The sequence below is a fragment of the Alligator mississippiensis genome, chromosome 12 (assembly GCF_030867095.1).
Source record: "Alligator mississippiensis isolate rAllMis1 chromosome 12, rAllMis1, whole genome shotgun sequence".
In the NCBI taxonomy this organism is placed as follows: domain Eukaryota; kingdom Metazoa; phylum Chordata; order Crocodylia; family Alligatoridae; genus Alligator; species Alligator mississippiensis.
Window position 1 is genome coordinate 48,957,198 of NC_081835.1, and position 16,252 is coordinate 48,973,449.

At 48.3% G+C, this 16,252-nt stretch overlaps 2 protein-coding genes across 8 annotated transcripts in view; one reads left to right on the forward strand and one right to left on the reverse strand.

The window, feature by feature from the left end:
• C12H9orf43 (chromosome 12 C9orf43 homolog) overlaps positions 1-7,795 on the reverse strand; it is a 22,448-nt gene extending 14,653 nt beyond the window's left edge. Inside the window, exons 1-3 of one of the 3 annotated variants that reach the window (XM_019475696.1) lie at positions 7,713-7,795; positions 7,141-7,360; positions 1,855-2,032 (exon numbers count right to left, since the gene is read on the reverse strand). In XM_019475696.1, the coding sequence (XP_019331241.1) occupies positions 1,855-2,032; positions 7,141-7,303 (341 nt within the window). In that variant the 5' untranslated portion in view covers positions 7,304-7,360; positions 7,713-7,795. Of the gene's footprint in view, positions 1-1,854; positions 2,033-7,140; positions 7,474-7,712 lie in introns of those variants that run through there. The other 2 variants (XM_006268272.4, XM_019475697.2) reach the window with 2 other exon arrangements.
• POLE3 (DNA polymerase epsilon 3, accessory subunit) lies at positions 7,770-15,240 on the forward strand. 5 transcript variants are annotated; one of them, XM_019475701.1, is made up of 5 exons: positions 7,770-7,851; positions 8,339-8,420; positions 9,223-9,308; positions 10,525-10,643; positions 11,479-15,240. In XM_019475701.1, the coding sequence occupies exons 2-5, from the start codon at positions 8,355-8,357 to the stop codon at positions 11,637-11,639; spliced, it is 432 nt and encodes a 143-aa protein (XP_019331246.1). In that variant the 5' UTR covers positions 7,770-7,851; positions 8,339-8,354; the 3' UTR covers positions 11,640-15,240. The 5 variants fall into 5 exon arrangements, with proteins under 5 accessions (XP_019331246.1, XP_059571441.1, XP_006268336.1 ...); XM_059715458.1 differs by lacking the exon at positions 7,770-7,851 and adding an exon at positions 7,893-8,073 and having other exon boundaries at positions 8,345-8,420; XM_006268274.4 differs by lacking the exon at positions 7,770-7,851 and adding an exon at positions 7,893-8,038.
• Positions 15,241-16,252: the final 1,012 nt, after the last annotated feature.

The window sequence follows — 16,252 nt, forward strand, 5'->3', positions numbered from 1 at the left end:
ATATAAAGCACATGGCAGACTGGGGAGGGTACAGGCAGCACAGGGGCCGATAAGGCAGGTATCAGAAAGCAGAGCAGCAGCTTGGTCAGGGAACAGAAAGCAGAGCAGCAGAGTGAACAGGGCAAAGGAATCAGACTGGCACTCCAGGGAGAGTGTGGGGCTAATTTGTGGCATGCCCCTGCGGCTATAACTCATGCTTATATGCTGTAGCTCTGCGCTTTTCTGTTGGCTGGGCCCCATCCAGAACTGTGTGAGTTTTACTGGCAATGAGCTAACAGAGCTGGGTCATTTGGCTCAAGCAGTAGAGGAGAGAGACATAATTAGCCACATTAGTCTGAATTCAAGTGGAAAGCAAGGTAGATTTGCACCTCAAAATAGATATATACCACAAGCTTTCATCAGCTGAACCTCACTTCAGTAAATGCTGTAAAGGCTCATGCTTTTCAGATCCAGATGTCTGAGATATGTGCCTATTATTAACAGCACATCCACTGTTGTCACATTGTAAACTAAGGTGACGTATTCATCGTTACCCTGATCAGTTTATGCCCATTTTTGCTCTCCCTGTTTACATCAAGCGGTAACTCCCTCCATAAACAGTCCTACAACTAGTTATGGTGCAGTAGGTTATTGTTCCTTAGGACAGAAGGGGATAGAACTGATTCAGATGTATTTATCCTGAGACAAACTATGCACAGACTAAAACATTTACCGGTTCAAGGTCTACACGTGCTTACTCTTGGTCACTGAAAACAATCTCAGTTTATATATAAAATTAAGCACAGGGGTTTACATATCTCACCTCCAGACCCTTCCTCACCTGTTGTTTTTTATTTCTTTCTATCTTGCCTATTTAAATTGTAACTGCTTCACAGCAGAGACTATGCTTTTCATGACTATGAATAGCACCAGCCACAATGTGACCTGGTCTTGATTGGAATAATGACGATTTAATTATAATGATACAGCCTATTGTAAAAATAATCAATCTGGGTTTTTTTATTACTTGTATTTCCTAGACCCTGCTCTAACAAACACTTATGCATGTCCTTAATACTGAAATTAGTGAGAACACTTACTTGAGTCTTTACTGTGCCTGGCTCCCTGTGATCAGAGACCTGAGGAAGAATGTCTTGCACTCAAAAGCTTGTCTAACTTCATCCCAGCTATATAGTTGATCCAATAAAAGATATCACCCTAAAAAATCCTTGCCTCTCACACTGAGTGAAATAAACCATATGGGTAATTATTTGCAAAACTGGTGCTGTAAGTGCTAAAAGTTTGCTCTGCCCAGTAAAAAACAGAGGAAAATGATCCTGCACACTAGGATCAGGCCCTGGGGTCCCCTGCACCCTCACCTAGTCCCTGACTAGTCCAGGAGCAGGCCCCCTGCCAGGATCAGGCCCCTGCACACTGGGACTGGGCCCTAGGGTCCTGTGCTACCCCTGCCCAGCCTGGCACACTGGGATCAGGCACCTGTGTGCCATAATTTGGCGCTGAGACCCTGCGCACCGGATCAGGCCCTTGTATGCTAGAATCAGATCCTGGAGCACCGTGCCACCCCACATTGGGCATGGCCATACTGTCCAGTCCATGGGGCTCCCTATGGGTTCAGAAATTTGACAAAAGGGGAGCACCACTGGAGAGCCCCACAGGCCGAATGAGAAGGCTCCCAGAGCCGTAAGTGGCACCCCAGATGTATACCACAGAGCAACTGCTGCCTCTAAATGTATTTCTGTCAACTTCTTTCAGAAAAACAAGCATGCCATAAGTTTGCCATCAGCCCACTGCAAACACTTAATCCGCAGCATACCAACTGTATCAGCCATAGATGGGAGCTTAACAGCAACTCACCTCACTAAACTATCTCGCTCAGATGAGTCATGGGCTGAAGTTCCCTGAAGAGAACCATAGGAGAAGAAGGTCTCCAGTGCAGAGAAAGTGGTTGTTCTGTTGCGTGTAGAACATCTGGTCACATTTTGGGAAGAACAAATGCTTGGCAAGTTTATAATCTTCAGCGTTGGTAATTCATCTTAAAAGATAAAAGCAAATATACTGTCTACACTGAGGATGTGATCTTAATGAGCTTTATCATTATAGACTTTAACAATTTAATGTCCATTTTAGACACTATAGCAGGGGCAGGCAATTATTTTGGGCAGAGAGCCGCTTACCCAGTTTTGGCAAAATGTTGAGGGCTGCATGGGTAGCCCCGCCCCTTGACAGGTGCCCCGCCCCCTGGTCACCATCTTGGGACCAATGTCACAGGGCCAGCACTGGCAGGGCCCAGAGCAGGGGCATAGGCTGGCAGGAGTCTGTGGAGCCGGGCTGAGCTGCACCAGCAGGGAGCCGGGGGGAGCTGGCCCAGCTCCATAGAGCCCCTGCCGGCCAGGACCCTGTACCCCTGCTGCCCTGCTCCGAGTCCCACCAGCGCCGGCCCCAGGACACTGGTACGGGCCCTGTGCTCCCACTGGCTCCCCGCCTGCTCATACCCAGTGCTCCCCAGCCCCACGGTACAGGTGGGGGGCAGCATGCAACCCTGACCCCCTGCTCGCCAGCAGGGAAGAAGCTGGTGCAGAGCACGAGGAAAAGTGGCCCTTCCCCTGCCCCACGGCCCATACTCCCTGCTGCAGCTGCTTACAGCCTGGCAGGGCTGACCTGAGCAGGCACAGGCAGCCTCACATGGGCTGTGAGTGGCTGCAGCGCAGGGCGCTGGCCACGGGGCAGATGAAAGGCCACTTCCCGCCCTGCCCCCCTCCCCCGCACCGGCTTGTAACCCGCCCCCGCTGCCAGCCTGGGCCCCGCACCAGCTCCGGGCTCACCCATCGGGGCTGCGTGCAGAGGCAGCAGCTGCTTGGCATGGCAGAAAGCAGCACCCCCATTTGCCAAGCTGGGCAGCATTTGCTGCTGCTGCCCACCAGGAGCTCGCACGCTGGGCAGCCCAGAGGCAGCAGTGGCAAGCACTGCTTGGTGCAGCAAGCGGGGGAGTGAAGCTGCTGCCACCACATGCACCCCTGATGGGCGAGCCTGGAGCCAGCACAGGGCCCAGACTGGCAGCGGGGGCAGGTTACAAGCTGATGCTGAGCACAGGGGAGGAAAAGTGGCCCTTTGCCCGCCCTGTGGCCGGCGCCCTGTGCTGCAGCCACTCGCAGCCCGTGTGGGGCTGCCTGTGCCTGCTCAGCCCCGCGCAGGCTGCAAGCAACTGCAGCGGGGAGCACCAGCCATGGGGCAGGGGAATGGCCGCTTTTCCCCACGCTCAGCTTTTCCCCAGGCCACTTTTCCCTGGGTTCCTCCCCTGCCCTCCCCCCCTTACCTGAGTTTCCAGCTGGGGCCCGGGCCAGAACTCCTGCTGGGGCTTCTGGCTGGGGGCTGGGCCAGGCCGGGGGGGCCCTGCTGTTGCAGAAGCCTGCCGGGGCTTGCCCTGGATCCTACTGCCCCAGGCTCCTGTCATTTTTCACAGGAACCAAGGGCAGATAAATATTAATTTTCTAAAATTTTTAGGAGCCCTGTGGGCCAGGTAGAATGACCTTGCAGGCCACATCCGGCCTGTGGGCTGTATTTTGCCCACCCCTGCACTTCAGCCTCATCAGTGTGCTGTCAGTCCAATTTAAACAGTGACTAATGATCATATAATTAACTCTTCGTCTTTTCTAGTGCCTTTTACCAAAGGATGTGAAAGGAATTTTGAAAAAAGTAATTAACTAAGCCTCATAACCTTGCCACCTTTCAAACTGGATAAACAAGGGGCTATCCAGCACCTAAATTCAACCACCTCAGACGTGCACCATAGAAGCTGTTTACCAGTGCACAGTAATACTACAAAAGAGTTCCTTACAGAAAATAAAGAATGACCCAAATTTAACTACATGAGGAACTTTTAGGATGCTCAATGTAGTCTTGGTTAGAAGGTGGACATGACATCAGGCTTAATATTTCCTTCTTATAAAAAATGTCAGAGGATCTGTAATAAGACTAAGTGGTCAGGATACCAGTTTTACATCTCATCTGAAAGACACTACTACCGTGACTGAAAAATCTGAAGTGGGATACTGGCTTACTACTAAGAGGGGGAAATGCTAACATTTGGAGTGCTGTGTCCAGTTTTGGGCCCCCCACTACAGAAAGGATGTGGACAAATTGGAGAGTCCAGCAGAGGACAACGAAAATGGTTATGGGGCTGGGACACACGACTTATGAGGAAAAGCAGAGGGAACTAGGCTTATTTAGTCTGGCAATGAGACAACTGAGAGGGGATTTAATAGCAACCTTCAACTACCTGAAGGGTGGAGCAATAGTCTCAAGTTGCAGCAAGGGAAGTTTAGGTTAGATATTAGGAAGAACTTTCTCACTAGGAAGGTAGTAAAGCACTGGAACGGGTTACCCAGAGAAGTTGTAGAATCTCTATCCTTAGAGATGTTTAAGACCTGAGTAGACAAAGCCTTGGCTGGGATCATCTAGTTGGGAATGGTCCTCCTTTGAGCAGGCAGTTGAACTAGATGACCTCCTGAGGTCCCTTCCAACCCTAATTTTCTATGAATCTATGATAGGTCAGGACAATCGCACAGAATGATCTGAATCGTGTTAAAGTGGGGCCAGTTCAAACAAAATGAATTTTAATAAATCCAATTTCAAGGTCATAAATCTGGGAACAAATACAGAATCAGGGACTGCAGGTGCTCTTATGGTGCCTAGAAAGTAGGGACTCTGAAAAGGATTCAGGCATCATGGTAGACATGTATTTCAAAATAAGCTTCCAGGATAATCCTATGATAAAAAGAACAAGTGTGACCCTTGCACTGGGGTTCAAAGATAAGGATAGTAGGTAAAAGCAGAGATGTGATTTTACATATACATAGGCATCAGTGAGCTCAATGCCACAAAGCTGCATACTGAAAAAATTGAAATGATGCAAAAAGACCATAGAAATTATTTGAAAATCTATGACAATGACAGACTTGAAGAACTCCAGTCTGCCTGCTTACAAAAAAGAAGACTGAGAGATGGCTTGCTTATTGGGGATAAGTACCTTTATGGGGAAAAAATCCTGGGTCCTAAAGAACTCTTCAGTTTAGAAAATAACGGCATAGCAGAAGTCAATGGCTGGAAGTTCAAACCAAACAGACAGGGACTTACGCTACAGTTACTGCCATTTTTTAGATGTCTTGTACATATTGATCCCACTCCTGGCACAATGCATACCCTGAGCACAAAAGAGACTGGGATCTTCTAACCAACAGCTGCATGAAAGGTACGTGGACCATGGTGTAACAGAGCACCGAGGTGTGCCTATTTTTGAGAGGCACCTTGCAGGTGGCGAAGGGGGTTAATTAGGGACTCACCTGACTAGCAGCAGGTCGTGCTTGAGCTATATAAGCCCTGGGCCTGGCCGAGTCATGCAGTTTAGTTTTGAGAGTCATGAAATGAGGAGCTCTTAGCAACAGAGCTCCTAAATAGACTGAAAGGAAGCAACTCTGCAATGCTGGGAACAAGCGAAGGTACCCAAGGCAAAGAGAGGCTTGTTATACAGGCAGGTGGCCTTGGTTTTATGTTATAACCCAGAGAATGTTTGAGTGTCTGCAGATCCTTTTATTAAGTTGAATCAGTGGTTTAGCTTTGAGCCCTACAAGGGCAGGCTCAAGGCCTACTTAGAGTGCCAGTAGCCCAACAGTGGCTGAGAGTGGGGCCCAGCAGAAAGTGCAGGAGCTCAGAGGGTGGGGATCAGAAGATCCATGAACCCAAGGCCAGAGAGGGGCTGGGAGTGTTATCAGAGAATCCAGGAGCACAAAGCAGGGCTGAGAGCAAGACTGAAGAAGCTTTAAAGACACGGAGAGTGCCCGAGTGCGAGAACAGGAGACTCAGGAGCCAGGGACTGGCTGAAAGTCAGATCAGAGTGTCCGCAGGCCCAGAGAAGGGGTGAGAGTCAGACTAGAGGGCCCGTGAGCCTGAGAGGGGCTGTGAGCCGAACTAGCGGGTCCACAAGCCTGGGGGGAAGGGGAGGCTGAGCTTGGGACTAGGGTTCAAAAACCCAGAGAGAGGCTGCATGTGGGACCAGGGGTTCTGAGGGCTCAAGAGGGGACTCAGTGGGAGACCAAAGTCCAAGACCCCACAAGTGGCTGCATGTGGGACCTGAGGGTCCTGGAGCCCAGAGGTGGGCTGTGCAGGTAACCAGAAGGCCAAGAGTCCAAAGAGAGGGGCTGAGAGCACTGAAGAGCCCAGAGAGGAGCTAAGTATAATAAACAGCAGGTGACATCATTGAAAATAACACCCATAAGGCATGGAGTGTGGTGTAGGGAAGGAGGGAGCCTCGCAATGAGCCCTTAAGGCAGGGGTCGGCAAAATACAGTCCACAGGCCAGACGTGGCTCACCAGGCCGTTCTATCCAGCCTGCGGGGCCCCTAAAAAATGTAGAAAATTAATATTTATCTGCTCTTGGCTGCCTGCCATGCAGCCCTCAATGGCATGCCAAAACTCAGTAAGTGGCCCTCCGCCCAAAATAACTGCCTGCCCCTGCCTTAAGGCTACAAATGCCCTGCAGAGACAAGGGCAGGCTGAGAGGGGCTACTTAGCTTGAGGGCAGAGCTATGACTAGGGGGGTCCATAAGGGGCCCAGTGGTGGTTTGTATGATTCAGGCTCACTCCAAAGCCCACTGGCAGCCTCCCTTACATTATCTCTCAGATAAGAACAAGGTGTGGTGGGCAAGTGATCAAAGAGGGGCTACATTAGAGCCTGACCAGGCAGGGGCTGCATGGCCACGGGAGAGCGTCACAGCTACCCCTGTGGCTGGGACCTGCCATACACGGGATCCAGATGCATACACAATCATGAAGGATCACAATTACGGTAAGAAGGTAAGTAACTGTCCTTTCTTCTCCAAGTGCCTGTCCCCATGGGTCCCCTGGAGCTGTGTTATCCACACCACAGGGCTCCCCTGGGTCCAAAGATCTGGCGGCAGGGCCGCGGTGGCAGCCTTAGTTTGAGCACCACTGGGTTAGACAACACGATGGTCGTTTTCAGCTTTTAAACGTATGACGATGAACAGGGTTTAACCCGACCTGCTAACTCCAGGGAAACTTTATCAGGATTCACTAACGTGAGGAACGTGTTTGTCCTGCCAGTGGTGCCGCTGCCTCGGGCTTTACCTTCGCTTTCCACAGACGCTCTGCAGAGCGGGTCCAAGTCCCTGGCACGAATGCGAGGTCGTCCCTGCTCCACCCTGCGGAGGGTGTCCCAGCACTGCGGGTGCGGACAAGCAGCCATGTCGCAGATGGTCTCATCCCACTGGTCCACGTCCGCCGTTTTCATGGTCACTCGGGCAATGGGGGACAGCAGTGACCTGGCAGCACGTGGCCGTGGGGCTCCCTGCCCACAGGAGACAGTGCCCACAGGGCAGGGGGAGGAGGGCGTCATTCTGCAGCACCCAGGCCACGGACCTGCCAAGCTCCATCAGCCTCACAGGGAGGAACCCTCCACCCAGCCCCGCCCCGCCCACTGCCCTCAAGCCCCGCCCACCCCAGCCTCACAAAGTGGAATCCCCCACCCAGCCCCGCCCAGTGCCCTCAAGCCCCGCCCAGCCCACCCCAGTCTCACAAAGTGGACCCCCACCCCAGCCCCGCCCAGTGCCCTCAAGCCTCGCCCACCTCCGCCCTTCCCCGGCTAACCCCGCCCCGCCCCGCCCCCGGGCCCTCCTTGGCCGCGGGGCCCCCTTGCTCACCTCTCCGCGGGGCCGCCCTAGCGGGGGCCCAGGCCCGCCCGCGCGGGTTACCAGGCAACCACCCACGCGCGGGAGGAGGAGCGGTCGCGGTGCACGCTGGGAAAGGAGAGGCCGACTACGCCGGCGGGCGGGCGGCGCGGTGCGTGCTGGGAGGGGTCAGGGGTCAGGGCTGGCGCGCGGTTCGGTTGGCCGGGCCTCTGCGCGCGGTGAGCGGGTGTCGCCTTCTCTGGACTCGAGGCCCCCTCGGAAGACGCCTCCTCTTCCCCTCCCCTCGGTTTTCACCTTCCGGGAAACTAGAGCCGCCGTCTCGTTGCAACAGGCCGGAGGTGCGGGTGCCTGCCTGACCCTCAGTGTTTACCGTGTGAGTGGTGCGGGCGCGTCTGGCCGCGTGGCCCCCGCGGCACCCTTGTCAGGATCTCGAGGCAGCGCGGGGGTTGTGGTAGGAAACCCCTGCTCTAGACGCTTTGCAAAGTAGGACTTGCTAGATCTGCTGCATGGATGAAACAAGCGTAGACTAGGAGAGGCAAGGATGTCTTGGGGGGATACCTGTCATGGGACCGAGTGTTTTATAAGCAGAGCTGCATGGGAGAGAAAAGCATCTGGTGAATTCATAACGCTGGTTTTAGTTCCAGGTGTCCCAAGATGGCAGAACGACCAGAGGACTTGAACTTGCCCAACGCTGTCATCACTCGGATTATTAAAGAAGCAGTAAGTACCGTCAGTATCGAGACGCTTGATAAATGGATGCTGCACATTTGAGATTACCCCTCGACATCTGAAACGTGACAGCTGTTACATTGACTACTGTGGGAAGAAGAGGTTAAATCCTTGGCCTTTCTGATTGTATATTTGAGAAGTTAGAGTAACTAACTGCTTTTGGACTCAGCAGTTTGATGTGTCCAGAATAGACACCTGGTTTTTAGCCTTGCTGGTGACTTCTCCCCGTGTAGTCTCTACGTGGCTTGGCTGAACGGGTGGCTGTACAGCAGTGGGTCTCGATCCTCCGGTAAGTCTTGGAGTCGATCCGAGGCTGGGGCGGGGGCTGAGTGCCTGTCTGCATGCAGACAAGGTTCCTTGGGTGAATTTGATATTTTTTATTAGACCAACCCAAATGGTTGGAGAATAGTTATTAAGCAAGCTTTCGGGTTCAAAAACCCTTTGTCAGGCTAAGGACGCTGCAGCAGTTGCTGCGTGCTCTTCCTGCACGCATGCGCCCCAGCCCAGCGGGTCAGTTTGTGGGGTAGGGAAGGGGTGGGGGCTAGATCGAGGCCCCCACAGTGAGGGACAGTGCTGCAGGAGCAGGGGTAAGTTGAGTGGGGCCCCAGCTATGTGGGACTTACCTGCTGGGGAGGCGCACCCCCAAATAATTTTTTCTCCCTCTGCCTCAATCTCCCCCTGCTGTACCGGTTCTTTCAGGCAGAAATTATGTAAAGCTTGAATCGTTCCTTGCAGCTTCCTGACCTGTATGAACTGCATTGCCTCTGATAAAATGATGCTGCTTTCTTTTCAGCTTCCTGATGGAGTAAATATTTCCAAAGAAGCTCGAAGTGCAATATCTCGAGCTGCAAGTGTGTTTGTGCTGTATGCAACATCATGGTAAGCATCTCTTGGATCAAATCAACAACAACTAGTTGATCTGCAGATAGTCCACTTGTGGGGGCAGGATTTTCACTGCTTCTCATGAAATACCCATTGGTGATAAATATCTATGAGGGGTTGCTAAAGCTTCATGGAGTCTTAACCTGTAATGTAATCTTGTGATTCATGATAGTTTCTTGATTAAGCACCATGGTGCCAATGATGATTTGTCCCTCTGGGCAAAAATCGCTTTGCCTCTGTACCAGTGGACAATATTTGCTGCTGTAAAATGCTTTCTATGGTGTTTAATAATGAGGGCATGGACTATTAGTGGTGAATTACCATAAACTTGCCAGTGGTCATCTTTAACCATCAAACATAACAGTTGATTTACCTGATCATTTTAGTTTGCTTTACTAGCTATAACAGTGGTGATATTGGTCATAAAAGTATCCAGCCTTTTTTTTCTTTTTTTTAATCAAACATCCGTTTAATGAAGGGGTGCCTTTTAGTTTTGTTATGTGATTCCATCATAGTCCTTTGACTTGCTTGCTGAATGTTGTTCTAAACAGACTAGGAAATTACTGGGTGTGTCACTGAGAGTTTATTTGATTACTTAGGACCCCTCTCTATGTGCAGGTAAAGGTGCCATGTGATCTAAGTACACGTGCATGGCAGGAGGAATGTTTATGGAATTGTGCAATAGATCACACTGTGCCTTATTGTCTTCTCAGCAGCGGAGGCACCCAGCCACTAGGACCATGTGCAGCTGAGTCCCACAGCTGACCGTTTCACCTTCTTGTACATCTATACTCTTTGATTAAATCTAAAGTTGTTAACATTCAAATGTCTCTTAAAGGCAATTTTTTAAAAGTGCACCTGCCTTGAAACTTGCCATTTCAGTTTTACAGTTACACCAATAAATAATTTTCCCTGTTATACTTCTATGAAACTCCCACAACAACAGAAAAATGTAACTAAACAAAAACTGGCTACAAACATAAATGCAGAGTATAAACACAAAGGGGGGTTGGTTGGTTGTTTGTTTGTTTGTTTGTTTGGTTTTTAATCTGTTATAGTTAATTTCCTGGTCAATTATAAGCATTACTTATAACTGGTGACAAAAATCGTTACTCTCTGAAACGTTTCGAGTTGACCGTGATGCTTAAAACCACTGGTAAATGGAGTCAATTTCTGCTGTTTGATTTCTGTTATTCTGCTTGTCTTCAATTAGTGCAAATAACTTTGCAATGAAAGGAAAGAGAAAAACACTTAATGCTGGAGACGTTCTCTCAGCCATGGAGGAAATGGAGTTCCAGCGATTTGTAGCCCCTTTAAAAGAATCACTGGAAGGTAACATTCTCTAAATTCACATTGTGTAAGGACTAGCAGTATGAGCTCCTATTTATTTCGAAAGTTGGTTGTCCAATATTGTTCCCTGTGCCATGTCTCTCATCTCTGCCCCACAGCCTGTATTGAAGTTTGCATGGGGACAAATAACATGTGGTTCATTAGTACTGGTGTGGTGTAATTTTATAATTGTTGTTGGTTGGGGAGGCACTTTTGTGGTTCATGTAACCTTCCCCCATCAGTTTTGTCTAGGTAGAGTCTTTTGTGCTTCCTGCTACATGTAAGCTTCAGTATCTTCATAAACATTCTGCTGACCTGCATATCCTTTAGAGTTTGCTGGCACAGCTAAAATAAGAGGGTGGGTTACTGCAACTGGGAGCTTCATTGCTCCAGTTGATGTCAGCCAGAAGAACCTGGAGAGCTTCTAAGTCATGGGAATGAGCACTATCAATAGTGATTCTCAACCAGGGTGCTATGAGATCCCTTTTAAGGGTGCTGCAAGAGGCTGTACAATATTAATACTGTTAGGTGTGCAAACGTCTACATATGATTTACAGAATAAACCTAGAGATTTCAATTAGAAATCCATAGTGTCAAACATTCTGACCTGCTATGACCTTGTGACTTACTGAGTCCTTTGCAACAGAAGAACTGCTCTTTTAGTTTTCACTCCTTTTTTTTGACTGGAAAAATAAGTACTGACACATTCTGAGGGGGCCCTTGAGTCTATAAGGGTTGAGAACCACTGCACTAGGCCACTGAATTGTTCCTACTGTGCCCATCAACATACATACAGCCAGCTGTCTTTATTTTTGTTTGTTTGTTTTTGCTTTGCTAGTTTACAGGCGAGAGCAAAAAGGAAAGAAAGAGGCAAGAAAGGATAAAGACAAGAAGGCAGACTCTGAGGAACAAGACAAAAGCCGAGAGGAGGAGAACGATGATGATGATGAACGAATGGAGGAAGAGGAACAGAATGAAGAGGAGGAGGTGGATAACTGAGCCTCCTGGAGAGATGTGCACTGGGGCTGGACTCTTGGCATAGGGACATAAATGTTGTAAATCAACTTTGTGCCCCTCTGTTTTTTGGTAAAGCTCCACGCTGTTCCTGGGGCTTGTTCACTCCTTGCTTTAACTTTCATGCAAGAGGGGAACTGATGAGACTTCTACAGCTTTTGCAGTGAAAGAGAACCTCTTGCTGGTGGCACAGGGATCTTGGCATTGTCTCCTTACTTCTGAACAGCCACTGATGTAATTGACTGTGGGCTTTATGCTGGATTTATTCCAAAATGCAGCATTCAAGATTCCCACTGAGGAAGCTGGGCAGAAGAACCTACATGAAAATGCTGAATAAGCCTGTTTTACTAACTGGGTCCAAGTCTGAATTTGATAGGCCTTAAGCTGGCTTTAAGTTTTACATAATGTTGATGCCTTAATGGTTTAAAGGCTGAACACAAAACGTTTTTGTATATGGGGAGAAGAGGTTCCTAGCTGCATCCCTTTGTTTTCTTTAATTCTGGCTGTGCCTTCTCTTTCCAAATGTGACAGTGATGCCCTTATTTGGTTGCAACCTTGACAGCAATTTGCAGTAAGACCATTCAGCAACCAGTTCTTTACAGAACTGACTCTTCTTGCCTAGGATCAATCGCATTCAAAGAGTTTTACTGTGCTTCTGCAATGTAATTTAATACCCAAAGTATTTGTTTTTGGTTTGGGGGTTTGTTTCAAATGCTGTGAGGCCAACAGGGTTTTTATATTAAAAAAAAAGCAAAAAAAAAAAAAAGCTGAAACAATTAACAACTAAGAAATCTTGACTGTGTCGCAAGTGTGAGGCTGGGAAGGATTAAGGTCAAGTTCTGTACATTTTCTTTGGGCTAGCATTTGTTTCCTAATCAATCAGATGGTGGCATCACTCGCCCTTTATATGCTGAGTTGCAGAAAGGATGTGACAGCAGGGTATCCTTTATCTGTTCAGACTTCTCATGTTCTTAGGATAGAATTTTCTAATGGATATAGTTTACCTTTAGGCAGTGCAAACTCCCCTGGTATCCTTTTTTACACAAGTTTTCCAAAACTGATTTTAAAAAATCATTCTACCTCCTGTCCTGGTAAGCCCTAGAAATATAGTAGAGAAAGGTATTTGCCTTCCCTAGGGGGCAAAAGGTGCAACTTTCAAAATACAGGAGACCCTCACCATTCACAGGGGATACCATTTACGGGGATCACGAGAATGTGAAATCTGCGAACAAGGCACTGCGTTCATGAATGGGGGTAGGGCACAGCTGCTCTGGCGGTGGTGGCAGGAGCATGGAGGTCCCAAGGAACTCCTATAAGTATATTTAAGATGCGGGTTCGGCATTCATGAATATTTGAAGTCGCGAATGCCAAACCCCGTGAACAGTGAGGGTTTCCTGTACTAGCTCAGGTAAGATGGTTTAGCTGATGCAATGGTTAAAGAAAACTGCCACATTCAGTATTTTTTTTCTCTTCTGTAGTAACTTGCTCTTTGAGCACTTGAGCTTCTGTCCTGAATACCTCCCCCGTCCATATTCATGGGGATAGTACCTCCCCATAGAAATTCATTCTTAAATACATCCCTTCTGTGCAGTCTGTACATGAAGAACAAAATCAAATAATTGTAAACCAACTCTTTGACCTAAATTTAAAATCTTTCAAAATTTCCCAAACTTTCTTTTATCCAAGTTTTAAAGTATTGAAAATTCCCCAGTTCTGCTTATTCAGGCTAAACTGAGAGCATTTGTGAGAAATGGCACCTTATTGTTTGATACTGCATCTGAAGCAGGAATTCAGCTGCTGCTGCACTGTTACAACATAACATCTTATAGTGCTCCAGACATTGAAACCGGTGGAAAACTAGCAGAGCTCTTGTGTGTACAGCTTCTGCAGGATTGCAAACAATGATAGCTGAAATTATTTGAAAGGAATGACTTGTCTTCCTAAGGGGTCCAGTTAAAACAGAGCTGTATGGAAGATCTGATACCTCTTGCAGTATGAACCTGAGGTGCATCTCTTCCTGGAGGGGAACAATATTTTATTTAAATAAGCCAGGTTCTGTACAGATACGGGGGGAGGGGGGGGCCGTTGTTGTTTTTTAAAGCTTTGGTTCCTCCAACCAGTAAAAAGACTAACTATTTTGTGTTTTATAACTCTGCTTCCCCTTGCATAGCCAAAGGTGACACCGAGCCTAGTGTATAATTGTTAAAGGATTAGATATACGAGTTACAGTGCTTGATGTTTCTTCACTGGGGATTTGATCAGCCTTCTGGTGTGATTGAATTGCAGCAGGAATGTAGGAGAGGAGGAAGGGAAGCAGTGAGCCTGTGAATTAACTTTGTCATTATTTTTCAAAGCATGTGGCAATGCGAGTCTAGCAGTCGAGTCCATGTTGTGAAGACTGAGCAGCATCTTACATCCCATAGGTGGAAGAGTTGCTGCTGCTGTCATCTGGGGAATCAGCAGTCAAGCAGTAAAGGGTTGGGAATCTGTTTAATGAAAATGAGCACAAATTTCCCTCAGCTGAGAAGCAAGTATACACCCCACTGTGGCATGGCTTCTGATTGACATCCTTCATCTCAAAGCCTGAGCCTGACTAGAGCTAAACAGAATTTAGACTCTAGTTAACCCTTCTACTTTTGAGGTGGGAGATGAGGCAGTGAAATGAAGGCTATTTTGTGTATCGGATGGTGTGCTGGTTTCTCTACCAGCCTCTTATTCACACTCCTTCCTCAGCCTCCCACCATTTTTTTTATGTTGTTTCCTTCCTTGGGGTGCTACCTACCTGAGCCCAGGCTTATACAGGTCAACACTAGAAATGGTGGCAACTTACACCTATATAGCATAAATTCTAAGTAAATCAGTAATCTGAGTGACAAGCTAGCCCTGGCAGTGTTTCTGGAGATACAGCTACCCTCCTGAGACATGCTGTCATCAAAATGCCACAATCCCCTTATTGACAGGAGAGGAGTTTCTGCAGTTGCAGTGGGCTCTTTGTTACTTTTAGTGCAGGTAATGGTTCATTTAAACACGAGCACAGAGCAAATGGAGAGGAGATGGAAATTAATCAAGCATTAGAATTTTTGACCAAATTCACCCTGGGTATGACTTTGCTGAGTTAATCGAGGTATGGTGGAGGCTCCCATTAAGGAACAAAGCTCTGAAACTGCTGTAAAGCTATGAAGATTTAACGATAATGTCCTGATTCGGTTTGACTCTGCAGAGGGTGTTATGCAGGTATCTGCAGCTGGGATGTGACTATCACCTGTTCCTAGAGGGTGAATTGAGAAATGGGAAACATGACTTGCCTGTTCCCTAAGCATGCCACTGCCTGTGCCATAAGCTAGTGTGATGTGGAGTCGGCTGGGTGAAACGCCATTTCCTTTGGATTGCCTTCATGCTGAGATGAATCAGAAGCTGTGTAGGAGTCTCACATGATAACCAAACTACCTGTCTATGGTGTTTGAAATACACATCTGTCCCTTCTGTGGTTTGGTACAAAACCTATCCTCTGTGATTTAAGAGGGTTGCCATACAGTTGTATGTGCTGCAGTTTGTAATTAAAAGCCAATTATTATTGTGCACCCCAGCATTTTAGCAGTCACCATGTGTTACAGTGTCATTAAGTGATTCACTAAGTGAATCTCATTTTCCTTCAAGTTTTTCCTTCTCGAAGGAGTTTTTTGATGAAAAATCCCAACCTGCCCCTTTCTTACACTGGATAAGTTAGGTTTGGCCTTTGGTGCAGATCAAGTGCAGCATTTATTATGGAGCCCATTACTTGGACTATCAGGTCCTATTGCTTACTTTTGCAATGGGACAGCCTTACTCTTTAACTTAGTCCTGTGATCCAAACACATTCTTCACTTGAATTGTCTAAGGAGAGTTTGAGGGTAAGAGACCTTCTTGCATTTAACATTGGAGGAGAAAGCTGAGTTTCCCATCTGCTGAAGCACAAAAATAAACCAGAAGTGCACAGATACAAGGAAAGCTCCCCCCTCTCTATTGTACCTCTAGTCCTTGGCATTATGAAGCTCTGATCCCAAGTGAGGGACCCCTGGACTGCCTTAGGAAAATCTCCAGTGACTCAGCAACGCTGTAAGCTTTCCCACCAAGCCTCACTCTACATTTCTAACTACAGGCACACAGATCTCAGCCTCACCCTCACATACAAAGTCCACAACGATCCAAGCTAGATCCTAGCCATGGCTGCAGCGCCAAGCACCCACCTCTTACCCAGAGCAGAGACCAGTCCCAACTCAGGAAAAGCTGTGGGTTTAAGACCCTCTGTTCCCCCCATCCCTCCCCACTTATGTCTTTAGGGTCTCTGGACAGCAGCCGTGACACTCCAGCAGCAAGGGAGCAGAGACACAGCTCAGGCATGGACCAGTGTCTGACCAGCAGTGCAACCAGGATGGGATCAGGAGCAATAACGCACCTGTCCTGCCGCAAAACCAGGAGTCTGCCAGCTCCAGGGTGGTAAGCAGCCTGACACAGCCCTCGGCTATGGTGCTGTCTCCTTCACCCTAACACAGAAACCTCCAGGGTCACTGGGGGAGCCCCAAGCAGACTGCAGGAATTGGGGTCGGCATCAGCTTCTC